General features: G+C 36.5%; 1 protein-coding gene across 1 annotated transcript in view; it reads left to right on the top strand.

Moving 5' to 3' along the window:
- The window catches only part of LOC127860780 (nephrin-like), a 61,123-nt gene that overhangs the window by 20,283 nt on the left and 14,226 nt on the right, over window positions 1–26,614 (top strand). The window contains exons 3-8 of the mRNA XM_052399058.1: window positions 8,911–9,219; window positions 9,452–9,766; window positions 14,013–14,288; window positions 14,444–14,746; window positions 14,999–15,268; window positions 15,389–15,682. Coding sequence (XP_052255018.1) covers window positions 8,911–9,219; window positions 9,452–9,766; window positions 14,013–14,288; window positions 14,444–14,746; window positions 14,999–15,268; window positions 15,389–15,682 — 1,767 coding nt within the window. The remainder of the gene's footprint in view (window positions 1–8,910; window positions 9,220–9,451; window positions 9,767–14,012; window positions 14,289–14,443; window positions 14,747–14,998; window positions 15,269–15,388; window positions 15,683–26,614) is intronic.

Consider the following 26,614-nt stretch of genomic DNA (forward strand, 5'->3'; position numbering starts at 1 on the left):
TATATATATATATATATATATATATATATATATATATATATATATATATATATATATATATATATATATATATATGCATACAAATGAAATTGGTAGATAAATTATGACTAAATAATCATGGATTTAATGTAAGGATAAAGCAATTAAAATGATTGGCCATTTGAAGGTCACACAAGTCCGGCTGTCTCTGTTGTCTTAATTGCAAGACGCTGAATAACATGTCAATTATCTAAGACAAGAGATTAAACACGGTGTTTAACGTGCAAACTTCCAGATAAAACCAATAATTACATATTCTAATGATTATATGAATATTTAATTATTTGTTCCCATCCCTAATGTTTATTAACAATGACTCTTACTTTGATCCCATGACTTGCCTACAATGCTATTCCAACACAGGTCTGCATGTAAGCTAACTACATACACCATTTTAATGGTACATGTATATCTGTTAACTGAAGTTATTGAGGGGAATCTTTTTTTTCTATTTCAGTGACAGTGACCTTGACCTGCAAAGCCCAAAATACAACTCAAAGCTATAAGGTCTCCATAAAAGCTTGGCATATTCAAAGTTTCATTAGCATCAGTCAATGCAAACTCAACCCGTTGGAAAGACAAAAATCTTACCAGACATGAGGACGGATTACTTTTAAAATTTAAGGGACCTCACCAGATTTTACTGGACCTCGTTCTTCTTTAACCAAAAGAAGACTGTTTATAGAGTTTGCGTTTATTATTGACATTCACAATGTTTAACAATTTCAAATACAATAAAATTACAAATTAATGTATATCCATTCTATGAAAAAAGAGGTAAAATTTTCAGTTAAAAGTGAAGACAGCAATGTGTTTTTTAGTTGTTCGCATTAGCGAACAGCTGGCTGCGAACAGCTAATGTGGTTACTCAAAATTTCAATTCGGTTCGGCTTATCTACGGAGAGCCTACTACTTGCCACACATGCCGTATCCGCCCGAGAAAGAGTTATATAATTTATGCAACATGTTTGAGTTCTCCAAAATAATTCATTCACAAATGGAAACATTATATGAATATCGTGTTAAATGTAATAGTTTCGAACAGAGCTTTATATAGAAAAGAATCAATAAACAATTATTGTAGTATACGTGTCGTGGAAGAGATTGTTTATGAATGATTTAGATTGTTTTTGAATGATTAAAATAGTCCACTTTCTGCTGCGTATTCATGACGTAGTAGTTTTGCTCAGCTCATTCATAATCAGAGGCTATTAATAGATGTGGCTGCCGATAAACAAGGGATAGTCCAATTGCACGGGTGATAACAACGCAATAGTATAAAGGTTACGCTTGTTAATCTGAGGCTATAAATAGATTTGGGTAAACAAAGCACTAGTTTAAGGTTACGCTTGTTTATATTATCAATTTATAAAACGTTGAACATGAGTTCAACAATAACTTCTTCAGGGATACGATAGACAACAACAAAAATGCTTCATAATCGCTAAAACCGAATAAAGCAAACAATTAAATATAACACGAATGAACTGTTTCGTAACCTCGTTCATGCTTCTACAGCGGGGATTTTTGAGAAACGTTCTTTTGTTCTCAACAGATAGCGGTGATCTTTTGTATTTACTGGTGCTAACAACGTATTAGTAGAAGGTTAAGCTTGTTTATTTTCACAGATGCCAATTTATAAAACGTTGGACATGAGTTCACCAATTACTACAGGTATACTATAGACAACCTCAAAAATACTTTATAATCGCTGAAACCGAAAATGTCTTAATAGAACAAGAAATAGCTTTTTAAAATGTAGTCGGCGTAAACGTTGACTTTGAAATAAAGTTTGCAATTTACTTTTCTAAATAAATAAATTAAGGACGTACGCGGCAGTTTAGTTTCACGCAAATATTTATTTTACTGAAACACCAGTTGCGAAATAAGTGCAATATATTTCGGATATTCAAATAAAAAAGTATGTAAACAATGTAAGAACGAAAGAACAACAAAACATGCTTAAATAGAACGCAGGGTACACAAAATGGACAGTTTTTGTCCATGAAATAGAAATACCTTTGATATGCCCCTTTTAAGGAGCCGTCCAACAGATAAAGCGTCGTATCGACGCGAAACGATATTTTGGGAAACTACGAGGATTGCTTATATAGGTAAAAATTCATCCGCTCTCAATATGATGGTCGAGTGGTATAGGCTGTTAGGCTTTTTACTCCAGGAATCCAGGGGTCAGTGGTTCGAGCCCTGTAAAGGGTTACTTTTTTTGCTTTTTTTTAAATTGTATTCTTGTGTTTTTTTAATGGAGATTTTTAGTTCAAATGTTTAAATTTATCAATATAAAGCATTTTAAGTATTTAATGACAAGCTTCAATACATGCCTAAATCTGTTGGACGGCCCCTTTAATATATATTGTACATATCTTGTTTTCAGTTATTTACTGTATTATTCTTCTTTTACTCATCTTGCTACACATAATTTGTGTTTTCATTTACATTTAAATATACATTTTAATTGGCATACAGCAATACATGTACTAGTATGTTTTTTGTCCTTCACCATGTACATGGTTTTCACTGTGTTTTAAATTGCATTTTAATACCTTCCATATAACTGCATTTGTGAACAAACGACAACGGTGACCTATTGTTTTCTTTTTATATTTGTATTAAGTTATAACTCATTTTACATTCAGGTAAATTTTGAAAAAAATCTAGGTGCAGGGATGCATTTAAAAATAAAAATGACTTTGATGAAATTTATTTATTTTCATATGTGAAATTATGTTGTTTTTGTTTATGTTTAAAAATTCATAAAACACATAAATCATTTGATTCATGTTTTTTTTTTAAATTTTACAACTTCTAATTAAATCAGTATTACATATTTTGTGATAAATAGAGGTTGTTTTCAACACTTTTCTCATTAATTTACTCTAGTTTTTATGTTATTACCGTATTGGTGAATTGTTCTTGTGCTAAAATATGCTTGTTGTTCAATTGCGAATAAAAAATAAACAACAACAGTGACCCATTATTTTTATTTTATTTTTATATCCACAACAGATGGTTCTACCTAAATACCAAAACTTATCAAATTCTAGGTGTAGCAAAATTTGCATTAAAACTGCCGCGTACGTTGTGTAGCAAAATTTGCATTAAAACTGCCGCGTACGTTTTAAAATGAAAACAAAAGTTTAACTTTTGTTGTTGTTTTTTTCACTTGTAAGTTGCATATTCACTGCATGAAATGTGTGTTGTCAGCGTCAAACCACACATTAGTGTAAGTAGATAAAAAATATACTACAGGAGTGCACATCATATGTGTCTTCACACGCCTTATTATGAGTATATTTCTTCACTTTCAAAATATATCGTATGTTAATATTTGATTTAAACGCAGTTTTCTTTCGACATATTTAAATCACACTTTCATAGCCGCGTCATGCGGAAATGGGTCTTATGCGTTTCGGCGAGCGTTTCTTAAACCCAACATGTGCATTTGCTCAGTCAGGTCAGAGGCGATGCTGTTCGCTTTAAAATCACCCAATATGTTATGGTATCATAATGTATCTCCTGAAGAATCTATTATTGACATACCATATGATATCGCTGGATATCTTTATCTAACATCTGTCTGGTCTAAAAGAAAATTCCAGTTCACCTAGTTCACGCTATAGCGTCTTTATTATGTAACGATTATTTTCCTGGCCGCGAACTCCGATCAGCACATAGGGTAGAGACGCAGCGATGACCTGTATGTAAACTCTGACATTCACACACAGTGGCCGCAAATTGACCCGATATACCTCGCGAGTTGAAATGCAATGCATTAAAGTGAGTCTTCGCTTCCACTGATCTCTATACTTTAACATGTTAACATGTTGACAGGAATATGGAAGTTAGTAATAAATATGAGAAAATAGCCTTTAAGTGCAAACGTTCTCGCGCTGAAAATCTTCTGAAAATAAAAGGTGGACGCACAAACTGTATTGGTGTCGAGATTGAGTGTAAAACTGTTCTATTTGTTAAGCCTTTTCATTAGATATAAACTTGTTTCATGCTGAACACGCAGTAAAACAGTGTTACAAAGACGCGGACATGTTTCCAATGTTCTGGTCGTATTCTCAAATCAGCCAATGCAGTCAATGAAGTGTATTCATCTGTACTTGGCCGCGGAAAGTTTTATTTGAATTCTATTGGACGCTAACAAAGGTCAGGCTAAGGTGAAAAGCTGGCTTAATACAGCTTACGCCGAAAAAAAAGTAAAACAGTATTCTGCCCTAGATCATACTGTAAAATCTTAGCAACATCTTGTTACCACTCAAGAAGCCACATTTATTTCTCCAGCTTGATCAACTATTGTCACAATGTTTATCTTTTTTGAATATGGGTCAAGTGTGTCTTAAATATATGTCACCTGGACCCAGTTGTTCGAAACCTGGGTAAATTTTAACCCTTGGATAAATGTGGGATGAATTTAACCAAGGGTTAATTGTTTGGTTAAGTGTTGTTGCATCATGTTGGTTAAATTTATCCAGCGTTTTGTCTGGATACATTTAACCCTGGTCTAAAGGTTGGTTAAAATATATCCATGTAAACAAACAAAATAGCCGAATTTTATTTGTATCGTAATCCACATAAGAATCGCCAAAATTCTTTGAATGTTGTGTTATATGACGACGAAATGCGGAATCGATATCGGTTCAAATGAAAATGTTAAAAGAATTTGTAATTTAAATGGCGGAAATATCGACACTTCTACAAAGCATTCCATGGTTATATACCATGCTTGCTATAACGTTTACAAATTGCAGGTTCGAAATAATTCGCTTTCTTTACACTCACGATCGCGTTAAAGGTTAATTATAAACGTTTTCATTCGCAATTAATTTACAGAATCACGAAAAATGCCAAATACAATACACAAAATACATACTTGTTTCAATGATCTATAATCATTTAATGGATTGAATATAACTGATTTAAAATTTACGATTTTATAATGTTAAGAAATATTTTTCCCAGAATATGCTGTCCTATTTATAGCTTGACGACATGTCGGCCATATTGCTTTTACAATGGCTTATGGGATATGTGTAAAAGTTAACCAGTGGATAAATTTACCCAACATGGATAGTTATCCAGCCTGGGTATATATTTCCAGCAACGCATTTATCCAGCCTGGTTAGTTACCCAGCTTGGATAACTTTAACCCGCGGTTAGCGCTAACCAAGGGGTTAAAATAACCTAGTGTACGAACAACTGGGTCCTGGTGGAATATTGAAAATTTGTGTATCTTCAAGAAAATTGAGCCATTAAAAGGTCATCAGAGCCCTCTTGTTCATGCAATATATTGTAACCAACATAAGTAAACACTTAACTTGGCTTAAAGCGGGTATATACGATTTTGTCAAATATTTATGAATTTATAAAAAATGTGTAAAAAACTCATTATATATATATTTCAATATAAACTAAAATAAAAGTTAAGAAGAACATGTGTCGAAAAATGCTAAATAAGCCAGATATTTAATTCTGAAATCGAAAAAGGCTGTACAGCCGAATTCGCCAGCATGTATATCATGCATGTACGATGTGAATCTAAATTTAGTTTAACGGTTCATTTGAAATTCCTGCAGCGATATCGATTCATACGACACATGAACACTTACTAAAAAGACGAATGCATCAGTTGTTGTAGGAAAATAATTACGAAATATCTTCGTCACAATCGGCTCGGGGCGCTAATTTGTATTTGCTGTATTTTATGAAATTCGTCTTAAATGTATCATTTTTCTTGCATATTGTGTGTTATTATAACATATTTGTATCAATATTTTACAATTCAGCACATATAAAAATCGTATATACCCGCTTTAAACAAATGTTTTAAATCATTTAAATTGTTAAAAAGAGTAATTGATACGCTTGTGCTTGTCAGACAGGTCAAAGAGTTGTTTTTAGAACAAGGGATACAATTCATTTTGTCACATAACCTTTCCTATCAATCCAGAGTTTTTCATCTAAAATATAATATAATATGTATAATATAAAATATTGTATAATAGGCAATGTAACATGGAATATCACTAATTGGCATGAGGAGAATGGAGAACAATTCCATTGATGAGAAAAAATATCATTCTAATTGCGATTGAAACGACTTTAAATGAAAATTATACAAATAACAGCTTAAGATTAAGATTGGTAAAGTATACACTTGTTAGAGAGCTTGATGTTCATACATGTAGCGACAGTAAACCCCCATTATCAGTAGTTATTGACAAGCCTTTATAATAATAGCATATATGTGTATTCTGATGTATTGATTATTTCAAAGCACGTTCAGTACAAGCATATAACTTTGTTTTCAATGAATGTGACATCAATGTAGCTTTCTTTCATTGTTTTTAGCTCACCTGAGCGATAGCTCGAGGTGAGCTATTGTGATCACTCAGCGTCCGTCGTCCGTCCGTCCGTCCGTCCGTCTGTAAACAATTTGTAAACATCTTCTTCTACTAAACCATTGAGCCAATTTCAACTAAATTTCATGTGGAGCATCCCTAGGTCATGGGACAAAAGAATTGTTAAAAAAAATTTGATCACATAACCAAGATGGCCGCCATGACCATATATGGTAAAAACCTTAAAAAATCTTCTTGTCAGAAACCGCTCATCAGATTTTCAAAAAATTTCACAGTGATGACCTTTGAGGGCTCCCCTGAAAAGGTGTTCAAAGAAATTTGATTCGTCAAAAAACATGGCCGCAGGAGCTCGTTGAACTTTGCATGTTTATTCGTTTTTGCCTATTTTGTGAAAACTTTCAAAAATCTTCCACATTTTTTGTCCGATCCTTTCCAAATTTGCACAGTGTCTTTATATCAATGAGGACACGAACCCTACAAAAAATGAGCATTATTGGTCCATGAAGTACAGAATTACCTCCCCTTGAATTGAGAAAATGGTGTTTATGCAATAAAGTCCAAATTTTTCATCCAATTCTTTCCAAACTTGTAAGGATTTAGCATGGTTCAAACAAGGGAAACAACTACGTTTTATGCATGTTCTTTTTATTACAGATTTGCCTCCCTTTAATTCATTCAAAATCTCATTTTACAGCATAGATTCCAAATCTGACCTGTAAATGAGCCCCATATTTACTGCTGGTGCTATGTTACCTTTTCCCATTTGATCATTCTTAAGTATTGGTCTTGTAATGCTGCTACTGCTACTGCTACTGCTACTGCTACTACTACTACTACTACTACTACTACTACTACTACTACTTCTACTACTACTACTACTACTACTACTACTTCTACTACTACTACTACTACTACTACTTCTACTACTACTACCACTACTACTACTACTACAACTACTACTACTACTACTACTACTACTACTACTACTACTACTACTACTACTAGTACTACTACTACTAGTACTACTACCACCACCACCACCACCACCACCACCACCACCACGTCTACTATTACTACTTCTACTACTACTGCCACTACTACTACTACTTTTACCACTACTACTACTACTACTTCTACTACTACCCCTACTACTACTACTACTACTACTACTACTACTACTACTACTACTTACTACTACTTACTACTACTACTACTACTACTTACTACTACTTCTACTACTACTACTACTACTACTACTACTACTACTACTACTACTACTATTACTACTACTACTACTACTACTACTACTACTACTACTACTACTACCACTACTACTACTACTACTACACCACCACCACCACCACCACCATTCACAGTGACAAAAAACGTATTCACACAATGGCTGCTACTACAACTTATAGCTCATATAGGGGGGCATGCATGTTTTACAAACAGCCCTTGTTTCTATGGGATTTTAACCACAACTGTTCATGTTTATCTCCGACACATATTTTTAGGTCACCTGTCATGAAGTGACACGGTGAGCTTATGTGATCGTGTGATGTCCGGCGTCCGTTGTGCGTGTGTCCGTGCGTCCGTCCGTCAACAATTTGTTTGTGTAGACAGTAGAGGTCACAGTTTGCATCCAATCTTGATGAAATTTGGTCAAAATGTTTATCTTGATGAAATCCGGTTTGGGATTGTATTTGGGTCATCTGGGGTCAAAAACAAGGTCACTAGGTCAAATAATAGAACAACCTTCTGTAGACAATAGAGGTCACAGTTTTCATCCAATCTTTATGAAATTTGGTCAGAATGTTTATCTTGATAAAATCTGGGTTGGGATTTTATTTGGGTCATCTGGGGTCAAAAACTAGGTCACTAGGTCAAATAATAGAAAAACCTTGTGTAGACATTAAAGATCACAGTTTTCATCCAACCTTTATGAAATTTGGTCAGAATTCTTAATGAAATCTGGGTGGGATTGTATTTGGGTCATCTGGGGTAAAAATCTAGGTCAAATAAATAGAAAAACCTTGTGTTGACAATAGAGGTCACAGTTTTCATCCAATATTTATGAACTGTGGTCAGAATGTTTATCTTGATGAAATCTGGAATGGGATTGTATTTGGGTCATCTAGAGTCACGAACTAGGTCACTAGGTCAAATCATAGAAAAACATTGTGTAGACAATAGAGGTCATAGTTTTCATCTGATCTTAATGAGTCAGGTGAGCGATTCAGGGCCATCATGGCCCTCTTGTTGTTATTTAATAATTAAGAAATCATTTGTCATCCTAGCTTGAACATATTATATGTTCAGACAAGCTTAATTTATAATTAGTATTTATTTATACAATTCTATACCTTTATTTGTTATTTGGGAGGTGATTCATTTGGGTTTTCCTGACCAACTTATAATGTTAGGAGCTGCTGACTTATAAACAAACGCTAAGGATTTGTAATAATGCTTGTTTTGTTGATAGTACAACCCTCGAAGCCAAATGTGATTCTTATGGGGTCCCCTGTAGACGGAAGTGCTGAGTCAGATATTGCTACGTGCAGCACAGGAGGATTCAGACCTAGTCACATCTCCATCAGCTGGACGTTTGGAAACGTGGATACTGTTGCAGCTTCCAACCTGAACCCTGTGAACGTCTCCAACAAGTTTTCTGTCACAACCAACTACAAACGGGCAGTTGTCAGAGCAGACAATGGAAAAGAATTGACATGCAGCGTATCACATCAAACTCTCTCTGCTGCGTTGTCTACTTCTGTAACAGTAAACATTTTATGTGAGTGAAACGTGAAAATATTATCGATTGAATGCATTGTCATTGTATATGAGCCCATCTTTTGATATTGCTGTTACAAACCTTCATATTGCATTAAATATGTGCTTCATAGTCAAAGTAAGCACACAAAACAGCATGTGCATTATCTATGGCATGTTGCAAAAATAATTGCACTGATTTTTCATGTAAGTTAAGCTTTTGTATAAATGTTTCATATGTTTTATATGCACAGTTCGTCCCCTGAACGCAACTATCAGTGGCAACCGTGAGATTGTAGCAGATGGTTTAAACCGGTTAACATTGATATGCACCGCTGGAGAGTCTAACCCAGTCCCGGATATTGTCTGGTATAATGGGTCCTCACAGTTAGCCAATGATCGTCCTTATAATGACACAGCAGGGTTGCAGTGGAATGGTAAGGTGAGAAGACAGGAGCTCTGGCTGAATCCTACACGTTACATGAATGGAGATAACATCAGATGTGAAGTGAGGAATACAGTTTCCTCTGGTCCTGTCATGTCTGGAAATGCAACTCTTAATCTCAGATGTGAGTATACATATCTAGTTCAATAACATGTATATTAAAAGTTATTAATTTAGTTGTCCTTAATAAAATATTCATGGGTATCTTGAGATAGATTCTGGGGATATTGATTCATCAATTTCCTTGGCATGTTTTACATAAATTCGGGTGTATTTTTTTAGCTCGCCTAGCACAACGTGCTCATGGTGAGCTTTTGTGATCACCCTTTGTCAGTCGTGCGTCGTCTGTCGTGCACCGTCAACATTTTGCCTTTTGAACACTCTAGAGGGCGGGGGGGCATTTTCCCTATATTTATAAAAAAAGCTTGTTAACACTAGAAGTCACATTTTTTGCTTAATCATTATAATTTTTTTCTAAACATTGATTTTATATATATGTCGGACGAGTTCGAAAATGGTCATGAGGGGTGAAAAAACATGGCCGCCAATGGATGGAGCTGTTTTCTCTATAGGTTTATAGTGAAAACATGTGAACAGTCTAGAAGAAACATTGTTTGCCCAATCTTCATGAAATTCGATCAGAACATTTGTTTCCTGAATACGACAGTTGAGTTTGAAAATGGTTTGGATCGGTATAAAAACATGGCTGCAATGGGTGTGTGTGTGTCTTTTTACTTATATTTATAGAGTAACAAGAAATATCTTTAAAAAGATATACGGCGTTGATTGTGGTTGTGGTTGATGAAAGATAAAGAGTTATATCAATGACAGCAAATGCCCTTTTCTGCGCAGTTCTTAGCAGCATCACATGCAAATCATTTACGTTGCGCCAGATTTCGTGGCTTATTTCGCATTATTAGACATTATTGACCATATATCTATAGATATAGAACAGATATACACAAGAAGAATGGAAATTAAATGAAAATATACGAGTCAATGGCCACACACGAATCAACCGTACATATTTTAAATATTTACACGCGCGTTCTTCGAATAGACACGTTGTAGTGTTTTTTTGCCATAGTTATTTGATCTGATTGTTAATAGTATCGTTAATCATGCTTAAATAATTGGTCACTTTGGTGGAATAATTTTTATTAAATTAATCTAAACTAGTACTTATCATGGAATTATTGAAAACAAATCTTTTATTTACATTCCATAATCATATCGCCGAATATCTGCAATACAGATATTTCTGGTCATGTTCACCGGTAGTAAACCGACTAAACATGAGAACACATCCTTTAAGTACAAACGCTATGGCGCTGACAATCTTCTAAATGTAAAGTGGCACACACAAACTGTATTAATGTCGTGAGTTGAGTGTAAAACTGTTCTATCCCGCAACCCTTTAATGAGAGATAAAGTAAACAAGGCTCTCCGGGGGATTTTAGTTTTTTTTGTATGTCTACAGTTGAAACATTGTGAATACTTTTAGTCACATTTTTAGTTCAATCTGAATGACACGAGCTGAGTGTAAATGTTGTTATCATATCTCGATTTAGTATATATATATATACTCAATTAGTTTTAATAATATCATCTGCAAACATGGTGACAATCTTTATGAGCATAATATTTTTTGCTCATGGTGAACTTTTGTGATCACCTTTTGTCAATTGTCTGCCTTCCATTGTGTGTCAATTCAGGGGTCTGATTTTTTCTGCGAATACGCGGATTTCCACCGATTGGGTTGTCCGGGGTTATTTCCGCAAATCAAGTAAATTCGAAAAAAAATGGATGAAAGTACGACTGAATCCGCGGGTGTATTTCATAAGCGGCCGGAAAAATCCGTGGCCTGCGAAACTTCTCCGCATATTACACTGGTATTCTGTCTTAGGATTTTTTTGAAACGAGCGATGTCATTGGCTGTCGTTTCCCAATCTTCCAATTAAAATCGGAGTTTTAAAATGTGTTTCATACTTAGTTGCTGGTTCGATTTCAAATGAAAGGGAAGAAACAACAGTGGGTATAATTAAATGGAAAAGCGATACCACTTTCTGAATGGGTACGGAAGATCGACTGTCTTGGTAAGGCTGATTCTATTCAGTGAAACAATATTGACGTTGAACTACGTAAACTGTGGTAAATTGTTGTTAGTTTAACATTGTTACATTGTTGACCTAATGTAGAATTTAAAGGCATTGAACTCAAACGAAAGATTGCTGTCATCGTGCACAGGTATCGGGACACTCATTGATTTGATCACAATTAATACTGGTGACTTTGCATAACATGTTTAGTGATTTTAAAATGATTTACATAATAAAATCTGGTTGATAAGTTTAATATGGTGTTTATTTAAATGTCTGCTTTAAGGTTTGTCATTGCGTTATGCAAGTGGTTCGGGTAGTCAAAATCAGTCTACAGAATTTTCCTCCCCTCAGACTTCACCTCAATCACATATGCACCCCTGGTCATTAATTTGCCTTGTTAACACTGTAGCGGCCACAGTTATTGTCGGATCTTCATGAAACTTTTTCAGAAGATTTGTCCCAATGATATCTTGGCCGAGTTCAAAAATAGTTCAGTTCTGTTGAAAAAAAATGGCCGCCAGGGGCCATTTGTTGTTCATTCTCCATGAAACTTGGTTATTTGTTCCATTGATATCTTGGGCTGCAAAAAACAGGTAATTTCTTTTTATCTCAGGTGGGCGACTTTGGGCCTTTTAGGCCCTCTTGTTTACTTAAAATCATGGGTATGTTTGGCATAGATTTCGAGGTATGTTTTAAAAAGATTCATGGGTATGTTTTACATACATATGGGGGTGAGCTGATGTACATTCATTGATATATATGATATAGAGTCATGGGTATGCTTGACATAGATTGGGATGTATGTTTAATTTAAATTCATGGGTATGTTTGACATGTATGAATATTCTTTCTTCGAACAAATGTATGAACATGTTGAGTTAGAATGTTTTCTTAAATAAAACATTATGATAATTTTTTTTTCAAGAGGCATGCATTAATATTGGTTTGAAACATATTTTTTCGGAAGTTATACATACTTATATAAATCTTATAAACAGGATTGTTGCTTATTTTTAAGGTAGAAGCTTCAGCTTATTACAATTTAATTGCTTATTATCAAGCATATTAAAGGGGCCTTTTCACAGATTTTGGCATGTTTTGAAGTTTGCCATTAAATGCTTTATATTGATAAATGTAAACATTGGATCTAAAAAGCTCAAGTAAAAAATCAAGAAAAAAATCAAACAAAGGAAAAAAAGTAGCCCGCAGCAGGGCTCGAACCAGTGATCCCCCGAGTCCTGAAGTAAAAACCATTTAGACCGCTCGGCCATCCTGCCGAGTATGTATAGATGACGTATTCTTTCTTTATATAAGCAATCTTCGTAGTTTCACAAAATTAAACGACAACAACAGAACTCTCCAAATTATTCAATTGTTTCGCGTTGCAACGCTTTATAATTTTCAGGTTTTTAAATCGTCAAAGGATGCATATAATGGCTATATTAGACCATGGTAAATGTTCAATATTACTGTTTCCTCACAAATATCATAACTAAAACGAAAATTTGCGAATATGAAACAACTTTTTCAATTTTGTCAATTTACCAAAACGTGAAAAGATCCCTTTAATACAGTATTTTTAATCAAAGAACTGTTCTAAGGTCTTATTGATCTTATTGTGCATGTCAGTGCTCATCTAGGCTCTACAATGTCGTGTTGAGCAATAGAGTAAACGTATGTGTGGCCTCCTGCATTGTGTATCTTGTTTCATGTATTGTCAATTTTCAGCTTTGTACCACTCTCAATTCAACATTATTGATCCTATCATGATGACAGAATGTTGAAGAATCTTGAAAATATGTAGGCCAAGTTCTGATCTGAGTCATGTCAGTTCAAAAACTAGGTCAACAGTCAAATCTAAGAAAACCTTGTTACCACTCCAAAGACCACATTTATGACTCAATGTGGATGTAACTTTTCATATTCTTTATCTTCCCAATATCTATACAGAGTTCAAATCTTGGCCAAGTATTTCCAAAAACCAGGTCCCCAAGTCAAATCGTATCACTTTGTTACCATTCAAGAATCTTTATTTATGACTCAATTTTGATGAAAGTTGGTCAGATGTTTATATTTTCAATATCAAAGCCATTTTTAAATTTGGTTCAAGTGACAAAAACTAGACCACCAGGTTAAGTCTTCAACAACTGGTATACCCTGAACTCAGATGAATGTTAAAGGCAACACATCACTTCTTTTTCTATATAGCATGTTAATATCGCTTTGCCTAGCGGATTCTGTGCATGATTATTATATATGTGTATACAGACCGACCTATCGTCAGTGTTGAGCCTTCTTCAAGTTTAACTGTGAGAGAGGACCCCACAGCTACAGGAACGCTTACATGCACTGTGGACAGCTCTCCTCCCGCCAACATCTCATGGTACCATGGTAACCTACTTATTTCATCTGCCGTTCCATCGGATGGACGACTTGTACACACTATCAATCCAGTTACCAGACAGAGCTATGGCACCTACACGTGTAAAGCTGATAATGCGATTCCCTCAAAGGATGAACAGGCAGTGACGTTAAATGTGGAATGTAAGAATGTAATTTGCACTACTTATACACTGCCTTTATTTCTGATGTGATATTCAGCAATGTGCATTTTTATATAAAAAATCTGTATTGAAGTGTACTGTTACATGATTGGACAATTATGGTTTTATTCACTGAATTATTTACCATCAACACAGTTAGCCCTAACAGCACAGTAATAGATGGCAACAAGGTCATCGTCGCGAACGGACAGAACACACTGACCTTGACCTGCACAGCCGGTAATTCCAACCCGGTATCTTCCATACATTGGACCTTTGCCTCTATCAATTCTACACAACCCTCGGTATCAACTGAATCCTCTTCATATGGAGGGAGAATAGCGCGTAGTGTTGTTACCTTTACACCCAGTAGAAACGATGATGGGAAGAATGTATCATGTAGGGCGAACAATACACTCAACCGACCATCGTCATCATCTGTCATGTTGGATCTCAAATGTGTGTATCTGTTTAATGTTAAATGTACCATGTATCCATCTCTTCTTGCGGTCTTGCTGATAAGAGTATATGCACAATCATGTACATTTGTTGATCTGTAATCATACATATAACTACACATATATCAAAATACTTATAAATCTATCTGTAGTGTTTCCATGTCATTGTCAGTTCTTTAAAGTCATTGTGTGCATTATTGATAGCCTACTAAAAGCTGTATACATGTTTATTTCATAAGCAAGTCATTTGTAGATCGCCCAGAGATTTACCCGATACTGACCCAGTCCACTGTTGAAGGCAACTCACACACACTACCATGTGCAGCTCAAAGTAAACCTCCTGCCACCTTCAGTTGGTACAGGAAGGGTGAATTAATCCACCAGACATCTGGTACTAGTTCATTTAATCAGGGACCGTACACAATCAACCGTGTTAACAGGTCTCATGCAGGAATATACACTTGTAAAGCAGATAACAACGTATTGAACAAGGACGAACAAGATGTCACATTGACCGTGCAGTGTAAGTACCACCTATCTGTAATACATATTGCTTTATAATAAGTAGTTATAATTTACTTTATACTTTAATCTATATCAGCGATTGTCATTTCCAGGTTATGTTAATGCTATGAACTTTCAGATCCGCCTGATATCACAGTTGTTGTTCAGAACACATCAATTATGACAAACGAATCTCGGTTGATTTGCAACGCCTCTGGAGTTCCTAATACGTACACATTCAATTCTACATGGTCACAGGATTGGCCTGGGCACGGCAAGATCAGGGACTGGGTTGGCATTGATGACACTCTTACACTGAACCAGCTGACTTACGCACATTCTGGAATGTACGCGTGCTCTGCTACAAATGGTATAAAGGTGTTTGGGACAGACCAACAGTACATGCCAGGTTCTGGATACCTGCTTGTTAAAGGTATTATGTTAAAACATTAACACTCCCCATTATCTTAAGCAAGTTATTGTTATCACTTTCAAGTATCTTGATTTGCATTTGTTTGTTGGTCGGATGATCTGTTCATATACCACCTCGTTTTTGCATGATTACTTAAGAACACCAATTTGGTATGGTTATAACATGGAATAAGTTTAAGACGCTTTTTTTTCGAGTCGACATATCAAATTAAGATCACCGGCGGTTGTAATAGGAATTTCGTTTCCGCACAATATCTAGAGAACGCTTTGGCTTTGAATTGATGGGCTTAATACTTTGGAGTAAACAGATGGAAGTCACAGGGGTTGACGTTGTTAAAGGAGTTTCATCATACTATCGGAGAATTCTTTCAACTAAAATAATCTAAACTGGTGTGCTGAGTCATTCGAATAAAATGAAGATGCCTATTGTTTAGCTTAATGGGGCTGATAACTTGAAATTAATTCATTAATTAATTATTAATTATTATACAATATCTAGAGCCTAATCGGTATCCTGTTTTATTGGAAGTAAATATAGACATGTACTTTTGAGATTAAAGATCAAGGACCCTTTGGTTTTTGTACAATATATTAAAGTTTACACATTACAAAGAGAATGGTCTAACCCACTCTCATACATAGTTGTTTTCTGGTTATTAGGAAAGAAAATAAGAGACCTACCCATTTTTGGCTAATCAGGCCAAAGGTCAATGTTTGTAACATGGCATAACCGTTTTCATGCAAAATATTTGGAATGTGTTAACCCTTTACCACTTAGATACGTATTTTGACGCATTTGTTGTCCTTTAGAAAGTTGAATTTAATTAAATACCTTTCTTAAAAGATTTAAGTTTTAAAGGCTTCATTTTCAACACTAAGATACTGATGAGCAGCAAACAGCATATAGCTTGAACAGACTGAGTTACTCGCATGCTGTTCTGGTTTATGCTGTTTGCACATAGCCATTTTCACTTTGCTTCTGAGTGGGAAAGTCTTAAGAGTTCCGCCGTTCAATATGTACAACAGGATATGCGTCTTTGATATTATTTGTTGAGGATTCTCTAAAAACAAATACAATACATATATAATATAAACAGTCAAACATACAAAACATTAAAAATATTATGTAAATAAAATAATTCAAACAATCACACTCACGTAATAATAATGCATACAGAAATACATATACAATATAGTGTTTTTCCCAGGAGGGCAAAGTGGCATGGCGCATTACATTCAAAAAGGGCATTAATAGTTTAGACAAAAAAGGGCAAAAAACATTTGTGAATACCTGGTTTTACGAGAAACATGTAATCAGAGGCAGTTGCGGGAAAACATAAAAAGACTAGAAATGGCGCGGCATAGGCCGACGCGTATCCCCACGCCACATGTTTGACCCAGGGGCGCCCCAGGGTTGGTAATGGGGCCATGCATTGTTGAGATTGACCGTATTTTCATAAGAGAAGTTCAGTATCAATTAGAGGTAAATCGGTTTAGAAATGAAGAAGTTATAGTAAAAGGCAATTTTGGGTGGGTGTTGCCTATGTGAGCGGGGCGCCCCAGGGTTGGTTATGGGGCCATGCATAGTTCAGATTGACCGTGTTGTCATAAGAGAAGTTCAGTATCAATTAGAAGTGAATGGGTGTAGAAATGAAGAAGTTATAGTAAAAGGCAATTTTGGGTGGGTGTGGTTTATGTGGACGGGGCTTCTCGGGGTTGGTAATAGGGCCATGCATAGTTGAGATCAACCGTATTGTCATAAGAGAGGTTCAGTATCAATTTGAAGTAAATTGGTGTTAAAATGAGGCGTTAATGTAAAATAACCTAAAACAAGAGCTGTCAGAGGACAGCGCGCTCGACTATTCGAGTGCTTGACAGTATAACCTAAGCTATCATAGGGAAATTATTCATATTCAATAATTATATAGACGATCTTTCAAAATTAAAAAAAGGGATTTTTTTTTTGGGGGGGGGTAGTGGTGGATTGAAAGTGGGGTATATTGTGGGGTGTTGTCATTTATTAGATGATCTTTCAAAAATAAAAAAAGGCAAAAACATTTGTGGGGGGAGCAGGGATTCTGGGTTGGGGCGTTGGGTATTGTTTGGGTGATAATTCAATAATTATCGTATACTTTTGTATAGTTTTGTTTCAATTTTCATTGACCACTCGAGTAAGCACAAGTTATTAATTGGCTTAATTGATGTTGTATTATGCGATCGTACCTCACAGTAACGGACCTATCCGTCCCGACCCTTAATTACCTTAGTAAAAAGTCACTGTCCTCATGGTGTATTGTCACAAGCTACTAGCACAAGGTTACCATCACCTAAGTCAGTCTGTGTCCGTTGCTACTAATCGCATACATGCAACGTTGGAAAATGTTTTCGTCTCCATCTACTACAAAAAACGTCACTCAGATACTGAATTTGTCGCAACCAATGATTTGAGTACGTGTCCTCTTTCTGGTAAATATCCATCGGAATACTGCCGTTTGTTTTCATCAGCATGCTGGGAGTCAGAACTGACGGATCTTTTGGGTCGTTGCTCACTTGAGTAATAGGTCAATCATTAATTATTCTCATTGCTTCTGCCATAAACATAGTAAAATTTTCATCCGTGAGAAGTTGTTCCCCAGCCATTGCCTTGAAAATCCAATGTGTAGACTTAATCAGCCTCTCCTATGCACCACCCTTGTGACTAGCATACCGAGGGTTTGAAGTTCCATTTAATTCCTCAGTTGAGCATATAGTTTCCTAATTTGCAAGAATTCATCTCATTTTTCAATTGGCACCTACAAATTGTGTTTATGAAGAGCGTGTCTGGTGTTCGCCGTCGACAGGTAAAACTTAGAAACGCTGAGATGAAAGATTTGATGGTCAAGCTATGTGCAACTTCTATATGCTCTGCCCTTGTTGTGAGGCATGTAAAAAGGCATCCATATCTTTTTACACTTGATCGCCCACTTTTGACTAACAACGGTCCGAAATAATGTACCCCTACATAGGTGAATGATGGTTTGTTTGGTGTCACCTGTTGTTGTAAAACAGATGTCATCATATGATTGAGCAATTGGCTGTGCTGTCATCTGCAAAAACAACTTTTCAGTATTCTTTTTATGATACTTGGGCCACATAAAATCCAATATTTCTTAAGAGTAGCTGCCAACACCTGTTGCACCCCAATGTGACCATTGATCAATTGGCTAATGTAGAATTAGCAGCATCGTCACGTGATTGTTGCTAGGGAGAATAACAGAATACGTCGCTGTGTCCACATTTGGCTGCCTCCCAGCCACTCGGACGAGGCTGTCGATTGATTTAGGGTTAGCGAAGCTTAATTACACATTTTTAGCATGTTTGTTGTTTCTCAGCAAGGTTATTTCATCTGTAAAATTTGCGCTCTGGACATTTTCTAGAATGACACTTGTGGCAGTTCATACTTCTGTTACAGTTAAAGTTTCTGTGTTCAGCTGGATACTGTGTTTCAGGTAACAACGTCTGCAGTAAAGTTTGAATCTAAATAACAACGCAAAGGCTTGCTGTAATTTTGTCCATGTTGAATAACGACTAATCAATTCTTCAAAAACATGGGAAATTTGAATGGTTAACTTCCTGGCAGTATTTTTCTTTACTTCTTGGTCATCTTCTGTCACATTCGGTCACACGGACAGACAGGCCAAACGTCCGATGATTGAGACAGGAATGCTGGTCTATTCAGCCACATTTCAAGTATCTGCAAATTGCACGAATTTACACCTCTCGACACAATATCTGTGGGATTGGAACTTGAATCTACACATCGCCGTTGAGTCGCAGACGTATTTTTATACCCCCACACACGAAGTTAAGGGGGGTATATAGGAGTGAGCTTGTAGGTCTGTCTGTCGGTCAGTCTGTCGGTCCTTATTAAGTGTCCGCTCTCTAATTCAAGTGGTTTTCATCCGATCTTCACCAAGTTTGCACAGATGTTGTATCTAGATAATGTCTAGGTCAAATTCGAGTATGGGTCATGTCGGGTCAAAAACAAGGTCACAGGGTCACTTAGTGCGTTTTAAACATTAAGCATGGTGTCCGCTCTCTAATTCAAGTTGTTTTCATCTGAGCTTCACCAAACTTGGTCAGAAGTTGTATCAAGATGATCTTAAGGCCAAGTTCGAACATGGGCCATGCCAGATCAAAAACTAGGTCACAGGATCACTTAGTACGTTTTAAACATTCAGCATAGTGTCTGCTCTCTAATTCGAGAGGTTTTCATCTGATCTTCACCACACTTGGTCAGAAGTTTTATCTAGATGATGTGTAGGTCAAGTTCAAACATGGGCCATGCTGGGTCAAAAACTAGATGAGGGAGTCTTTTAGTGCGTTTTAAACATTGAGCATTGTGAAAGCTTTTTTTTGTTAAGACAACATGCAAAATATTCTGTGTCAATGCGGCATGTGGGGGTATTCGTCACGTCTGTGACAAAGCTCTAGTTTTATTCAATGCTGAGCCGATTTCCCATACATGTCTTGAAGCAACTTGATGTGTTTTTTATGTATCCAAACCATATGGTGGAATCAGTACAAAATATGGTCTGGTCTTCTTTTGATACGAGTGCGTACAAGTGACTTGCGATCACTGCTCTGGACAGCTCTAAGCGTGGTATGGACATCTTTTTTATTGGTGCCAGTCGGGATTTACCAAGTACTAGACTACATGCCACGTTGTGATTGTCGTCGACCATCCGCAGATACGTGCAGATACGTGCAGATACGTGCAGATACGTGCATGCACCATAGCCTGTTTCCTAGCCATTACCGAACACCTGCATTTGGATACACTTAACTACTGAGAACTGTACAGGACGATAGCACCTAATTGCTTTATTTGCTAGACACGACAATTTCGCTGTTCACCATTTCCAGTCTTCATGATAACGTGATGGTACTGTTTCGTCCCAGCCGATCTTCTCTCAGCAGAGTTGCTTGATGATTGCTTTTGCGCGTAATGTCACAGTTGAAACTAATTTAAGGGGCTAGAATAGCGAACTCACAACTGATACAATGCCATGTCAAAGGTTTTTCAGTAAGTTTTATTTCGAACCTTATTGCGTCCTAGTTTATACCACGTGACGCCTTATTCGTGTTTAGTCGGAAGTGCGTTACCAGGATGAGGCTAAACAAAAGACGTAGTGCGATACGATTCCCGTGTTGCATCTAACACACAAAGAAGTTCTTGTGAACCGTAGACGCTACTTCCGGGTCAAATTATTCAGAATTGTCGATGGCAGTTCGTTTCAGTGATAATGCCGCGCAGCTGGGCGCAGACGTCGCCCCAAACAAATGTACCTGCATACAGTACGTCTTCAGAGTTGATGACATGTCCCCGCCAGGCCACCATAGAAAATGAAGCGCTTGACAGTCATGTTCACATACACGCACTTGATGGAACATGGCCTCGATTTCGGCGACAATCGCTACCCTCTCCTGTCTGAACTGACACAGTACCCCAACTAGACTGTCAACAAAGTCAGGACCTTAAAGTAGTTAGCTGTGAAGTGATGTTCCTTGAAACTTAGCAGCACAATCAAACAGCACACGAACCTTTCCTGTTTTTTTCTCGTTAAAGACTGGATGGTGTGGCAGATATAATGTTTGATTCGTGGTGTGGGTTTCAGTTACAAATGTACTTCCTTAGCCTACTTTTAGTCTATATAATCCTTTACTGTAGCCGCGTATTCTTATGCAGCTCAGAATCTCACAAGAGCTTTTTCTTCAATTGCATGATTCGCTTATGCGCTAGAATAAGGTTGTAAGGTAAGCTTGGGTTTTCATTACGCCATGGTAGTCCCATCTTAAAGTGATTTGTAGTGCCTGTTTCTTCGACTGAGAAGGATTCCTTTTCGTAATAAATAAGATCATTGAAGTATTTTATCCTCATCCGCTCTAGTCGTTGTTGTAAGAGGACGTCACGTGACCTACTCAAATTGATGTTCACTTCGTTTCTGATGTAAGTATCCGTAGTGCTTTGAACGGGACCTCTCACCACCTTACCCAGACGTGATCGAACAGCATACAGTTGATTTTGCTCTCCTGTTTGCATGCCCAATGGTATATGCGCTTCCGGTGCGTCTGTACCAATCAACAGCACGACATCACCTGCTCCAACAGACGGAATGTTCAAATCCACAAGATAATGGAATCTGAAAATATCTCGCAAAAGTGACTGTTTTTAAATGGGGAGTCTCTTCACTGACCATACATTTTTATGTCCCCCGCCACTATAGTGGGGGACATATGGTTTTTTTTCCTTTCTGTTAGTTTGTTGCTTTATTTGTGTGTTTGTTTGTTTGCATCAATCTTTAACATTTGCCATAACGTTTGCAATAATGAAGATAGAAACTTCACATTTGGCTTGCATGTGTATCACATGGAGCTACACATTTTTAGCGGTGAAAGGTCAAGATCATCCTTTAAGGTCAAAGGTCAAATATATGGGTCAAAATCGCTCATTTAATGTACACTTTTGCAATATTGAAGATAGCAACTTGATATTTGGCATGCATGTGTATCTCATGGAGCTGCACATTTTGAGTGGTGAAAGGTCAAGGTCATCCTTCAAAATCAAAGGTGAAATATATGGGGACCAGTGCTTTCCACAGGCAATTTAACGGTCTCTCAGCGGGGCGCTTGAATTTCGAAATCAGAGTCCGCGGGGCGCGTGAAGTTTTCCGATCAGTGTATTCTGATAGTTATTGCAGCTTAAGATCAAAGCGATATCGACTTTGCCGAAAATTTTGAAAGCTGATATACGATCCTTTGTCGCTTTACCCAACTAAAGCCCGTCTAAAGGCAGAGCGCCGCTGTATTAGAAAATCAATATTGGCCAATGAGAGCGCACGCTTTGTATGAGCGGCAGCAGTAGGCAGGAAATACCTGCATTAAAATCATGCAGATGACTCATGACGTACATGTAATTGCCACAGAAAATTTAGCCAGTTACTTAGAAGACTGATGATGGCAACCAGCCGTAATCCCCGTGGACAACGTGAATTTCATGCATAATTCCGTCAAAACATTTATTCGACTCGTAAAGTGTTTAAACAAATTATCGTTGAATTCATACCGCAACTGTTGATATTTGTTGAAATCTCAAATGGGAATAATTAAATTTGTAATCCGAAACCCATTCCCGTAAGTCGATGTAAACGCGTTTTTAATCTGAAACACACTTCTGAATGTTAATACTACCACAACGTTGAAATATTCTTGCTTGAAATTAGAAGTGCAAATCTATTTTATGTCAAATCTTTTTCTCAATTAAAAAGAGCGCAAAAATTATGCAGCATGTACGTCGCGTCATTTGCATAGAAAGTGTGCGTGTATTGAGTGTTTTAACAAGCACAAAACACGTGAGGGGATTGACGCATGTTTAGAGGCAATATTTCATCAAATCTATAAATTGTCACTTAAAATTTATCTGTAAATGAAGAAAAATGGCAAGGTTTGTGTTAGAGAAATAATTGAGAGCTTTTATCCTTAATATTTACCAGAAAGTGATTTAAAAAAACGGAATAAACGGGATTATCGGGTAATAAATAGAAACTTGAAAAGTAGTAAGTATACAGTTATAGAGTCGGATTGAAACGGATGTATTGGGGAATCATTCGAGTCGGGGTTTTACTATCTAATCGGGAAAGTTTTTAAACAAACAATATTTTTAAATGACTGGGGGATTTTTTGAAGAGTCATAGCGCACCAAATGACGTCTTTTGACGCTGTTTTTCTTTGAGTTATAACACACCACAGAACGTCAATTGACACGTTTTAAAAAAAAATCAACGTTGGGAGGGATTACCCTTCCCGATCCACCCCTATCAGCCCCGGGCGCCTGACAAAAATCCTGTGGAAAGCACTGATGGGGACATCGTGTTTCACAAACACATCTTGTTCAGATTAACTTCGCCAATACCCATCACATTCCGTAGTCTGACAAGATTGGCCTTTGCACCCAATAACAGTTAAAGGAATGATCCCTAGACACGTTTTTATAAAGGAGCCTGAAGAAGATGAACAGTTTACTTAGGTGTAACCGTATACTCAAAATCGGATTTTACCCAACTATGTAACATGTGTGGTGCATTTGAGAGCAGTTGGGTACCGAGCATTCTTTGGTTTTTCTGCAATTATGTCCCCCACCACTATAGTGGGGGACATATTGTTTTTGCCCTGTTCGTTGGTTTGTTGATTTGTTGCTTTATTTGTGTGTTTGCCAATTTGCATCAAACTTTATTATTTGACATAACTTTTACAATATTGAAGATAGCAACTTTATATTTGGCATGCATGTGTATCTCATGGAGCTGCAAATTTTTAGTGGTGAAAGTTTAAGGTCATCCTTCAAGGTCAAAAGTCAAATATATGGGTCAAAATCGCTCATTTTATGTACACTTTTGCAATATTGATGAAAGCATTTTGATATTTGGCATGCATGTGTATCTCACAGACTTCCTGAAACTCAACAGCCTTCAGTCAGACATTTGGAAGAAGAAGAAAATACGTGAAATTTCAAACAAAACTTAGAAAAATATTAATAATTAGAAATACGGAAATATTGCTTTATCATTTTATTTTTTATCATATTACTTTGAGTAACAAAGTAAATTAACACAGTTTGTTAACATCCACCTCCTCATTATTAAAGTCACTAATAAAATCACTATTTGTATCATATCTATTTAAAAGCTTAATGTCATCTTCACTGTCGTCTTGTTCTCAGTTCATCGTTCTGCGAGTATCCAGGCTCGGGCTCCTTGGGGGCAATTTGTCTGGAAAGAAAAGATAACATCATTTAATTCTTAATCACATTGTTTTGAGAAACAAAGTAATTTGTTTAAACTCACTTTCTCATCTTGAAAGTTGCTACAGAAATCACTTTCTACAGAGGTGCTTATCCTGGTATTTTTTCCACTTGCTCACGGGAGTTTGCAAGTCGTCATCTGCAACCGTTTTGTATTTTCAGTCTTTGAGAAATTAAAAAACTTCTACATTATTGATATTTACTTATTTACAACAAATACTTAATGAAAAATTTAAAAAAAATGAAATGAAATCACCTTTTTATAAATCCCAGTTAAACTCTGTGCGTGTTTTTCGAAATTGTTGATAAATGCAAGCTGTTGTTTTGTTACTTTTACTTTTGTTTCATATAAAAGTCGATCGAACGAAGGTCAAATGTACCGATCCCGGCTTGAAACATGCACTTATTTACTCGTCGACAATATGCAGGGAACCAAATGTATTTCTAGAACATTCTTCACCGCCCACGGAAAGATTATTTCCGAGTTTTGACAAAAAGACTTTGGACCAATCACCAGTGGGTTAACTAACCGGCGAATACCAATTATAACACCTCGTCCATCTCCGGAGTCTCTGTAAAGAGCTGGTTTATGCAATAAAAAGGCGGTTGGGTCCAGAGTGCGGCGAATACACACGTATATCACAAAATCGACAAAATGCGTATTCCGCTGTATTTCTCCGATGTTCTATAAATACTTAAAATTTCTTGGGAAAACAAAAAAAAAATATTTGTGTCGGACATTTTGGGCCGACGAGTTAAGAATTTTGATCGGCCTTTGACTATTAGTGTCGGACATGTCAGTAGGTGCGACGGAGTTTCGGGAAGTCTGATCTCATGGAGCTGCACATTTTGAGTGCTGAAAGGTAAAGGTCATCCTTCCAGATCAAAGGTCAAATATATGGGGACATAGTGTTTTACAAACACATCTTGTTCAGATTAACTTCACCAATACCCATCACATTTCTTAGTCTGATTAGATTGACCTTTGGACCCAATAACAGTTAAAGGAATGATCCTTAGACACGATTTTACAAAGAAGCCTAAAGAAGATGCACAGTTAACTGACATGTAACCGTATACTTAAAATGGGATTTTACCCAACTATGTAACATGTGTGGTGCTTTTGATAGCAGTCAGGTACCGAGCATTCTTTGGGTTTTCTGCAATTATTGGACAGATACTTGCCTTTTAAGCAATTAAAACACAGTTTGGATTTACGAACATATCTTCTCCTGTTCACCAAACTCATGGACTGAAAGAACTTGCATGATGATAAACGCAAGATCCAGAACAGCACAAACATTTACAATCATACTGACTGCGTTGCTTGTGAGTGTTAGTTGTCAAAGTGGTCACTTTGCTTTTAACATAAGCATCTTGCTTGAGTTTTGTTTTCTTGGACTTAAAAAAGGAAATTGTCTGTAGCAAGATCAGTGCCATACATAGAGCATGCAACATGAGATCTTTTGTCAATAAACTTTACTAAGTCTGAGAAACATGAGTCTCGTTTAGACTCTTAAATATCATATGCTAGGTCTACTCATTTTGATCTTAAATGAATTGGCAAACGTTTTACAATTGATCTCAAGTTTTTAGAATTATCAACATCCAAAATGAATCCTAACTGAGATAAAGATATCTGGCATTTTTGCATATCTAAAGACATATGGGAAAGACGTTCAAAATCCGAAGCCTTAATTTGTGGACCATTAATTAATTTATCACTGAAGATCTAGCAATTACATGCGGCTTGCCATACCGGTTTTGCAAAATACTTCGGGCTTTACAGTAACCCTCGCTAGATTATAACAAAACACAATCTTCTTAACACTTCTTTGCATCTCTGGTACAATATTGAATCAGATAGCTTAACCTAAGTCTATCATCATTAATCTTAGACCCGATATATGTCTCAAAGTTCCTCATGAGCTTACAATAATCAATTGTGTATCCGCTAAATGTCAATATTTCAGGTATAGGCAAACTGAAACCTTCTTGCAATGCACTGGCTAGTCTATAGAATGCTGAATCAATATACAACATAATTATGTTCTGTTTTACCTGACTTGGCTTCTGCTGCTGCATCATCACGAT

The sequence above is a fragment of the Dreissena polymorpha genome, chromosome 15 (assembly GCF_020536995.1).
Source record: "Dreissena polymorpha isolate Duluth1 chromosome 15, UMN_Dpol_1.0, whole genome shotgun sequence".
Taxonomy (NCBI): domain Eukaryota; kingdom Metazoa; phylum Mollusca; class Bivalvia; order Myida; family Dreissenidae; genus Dreissena; species Dreissena polymorpha.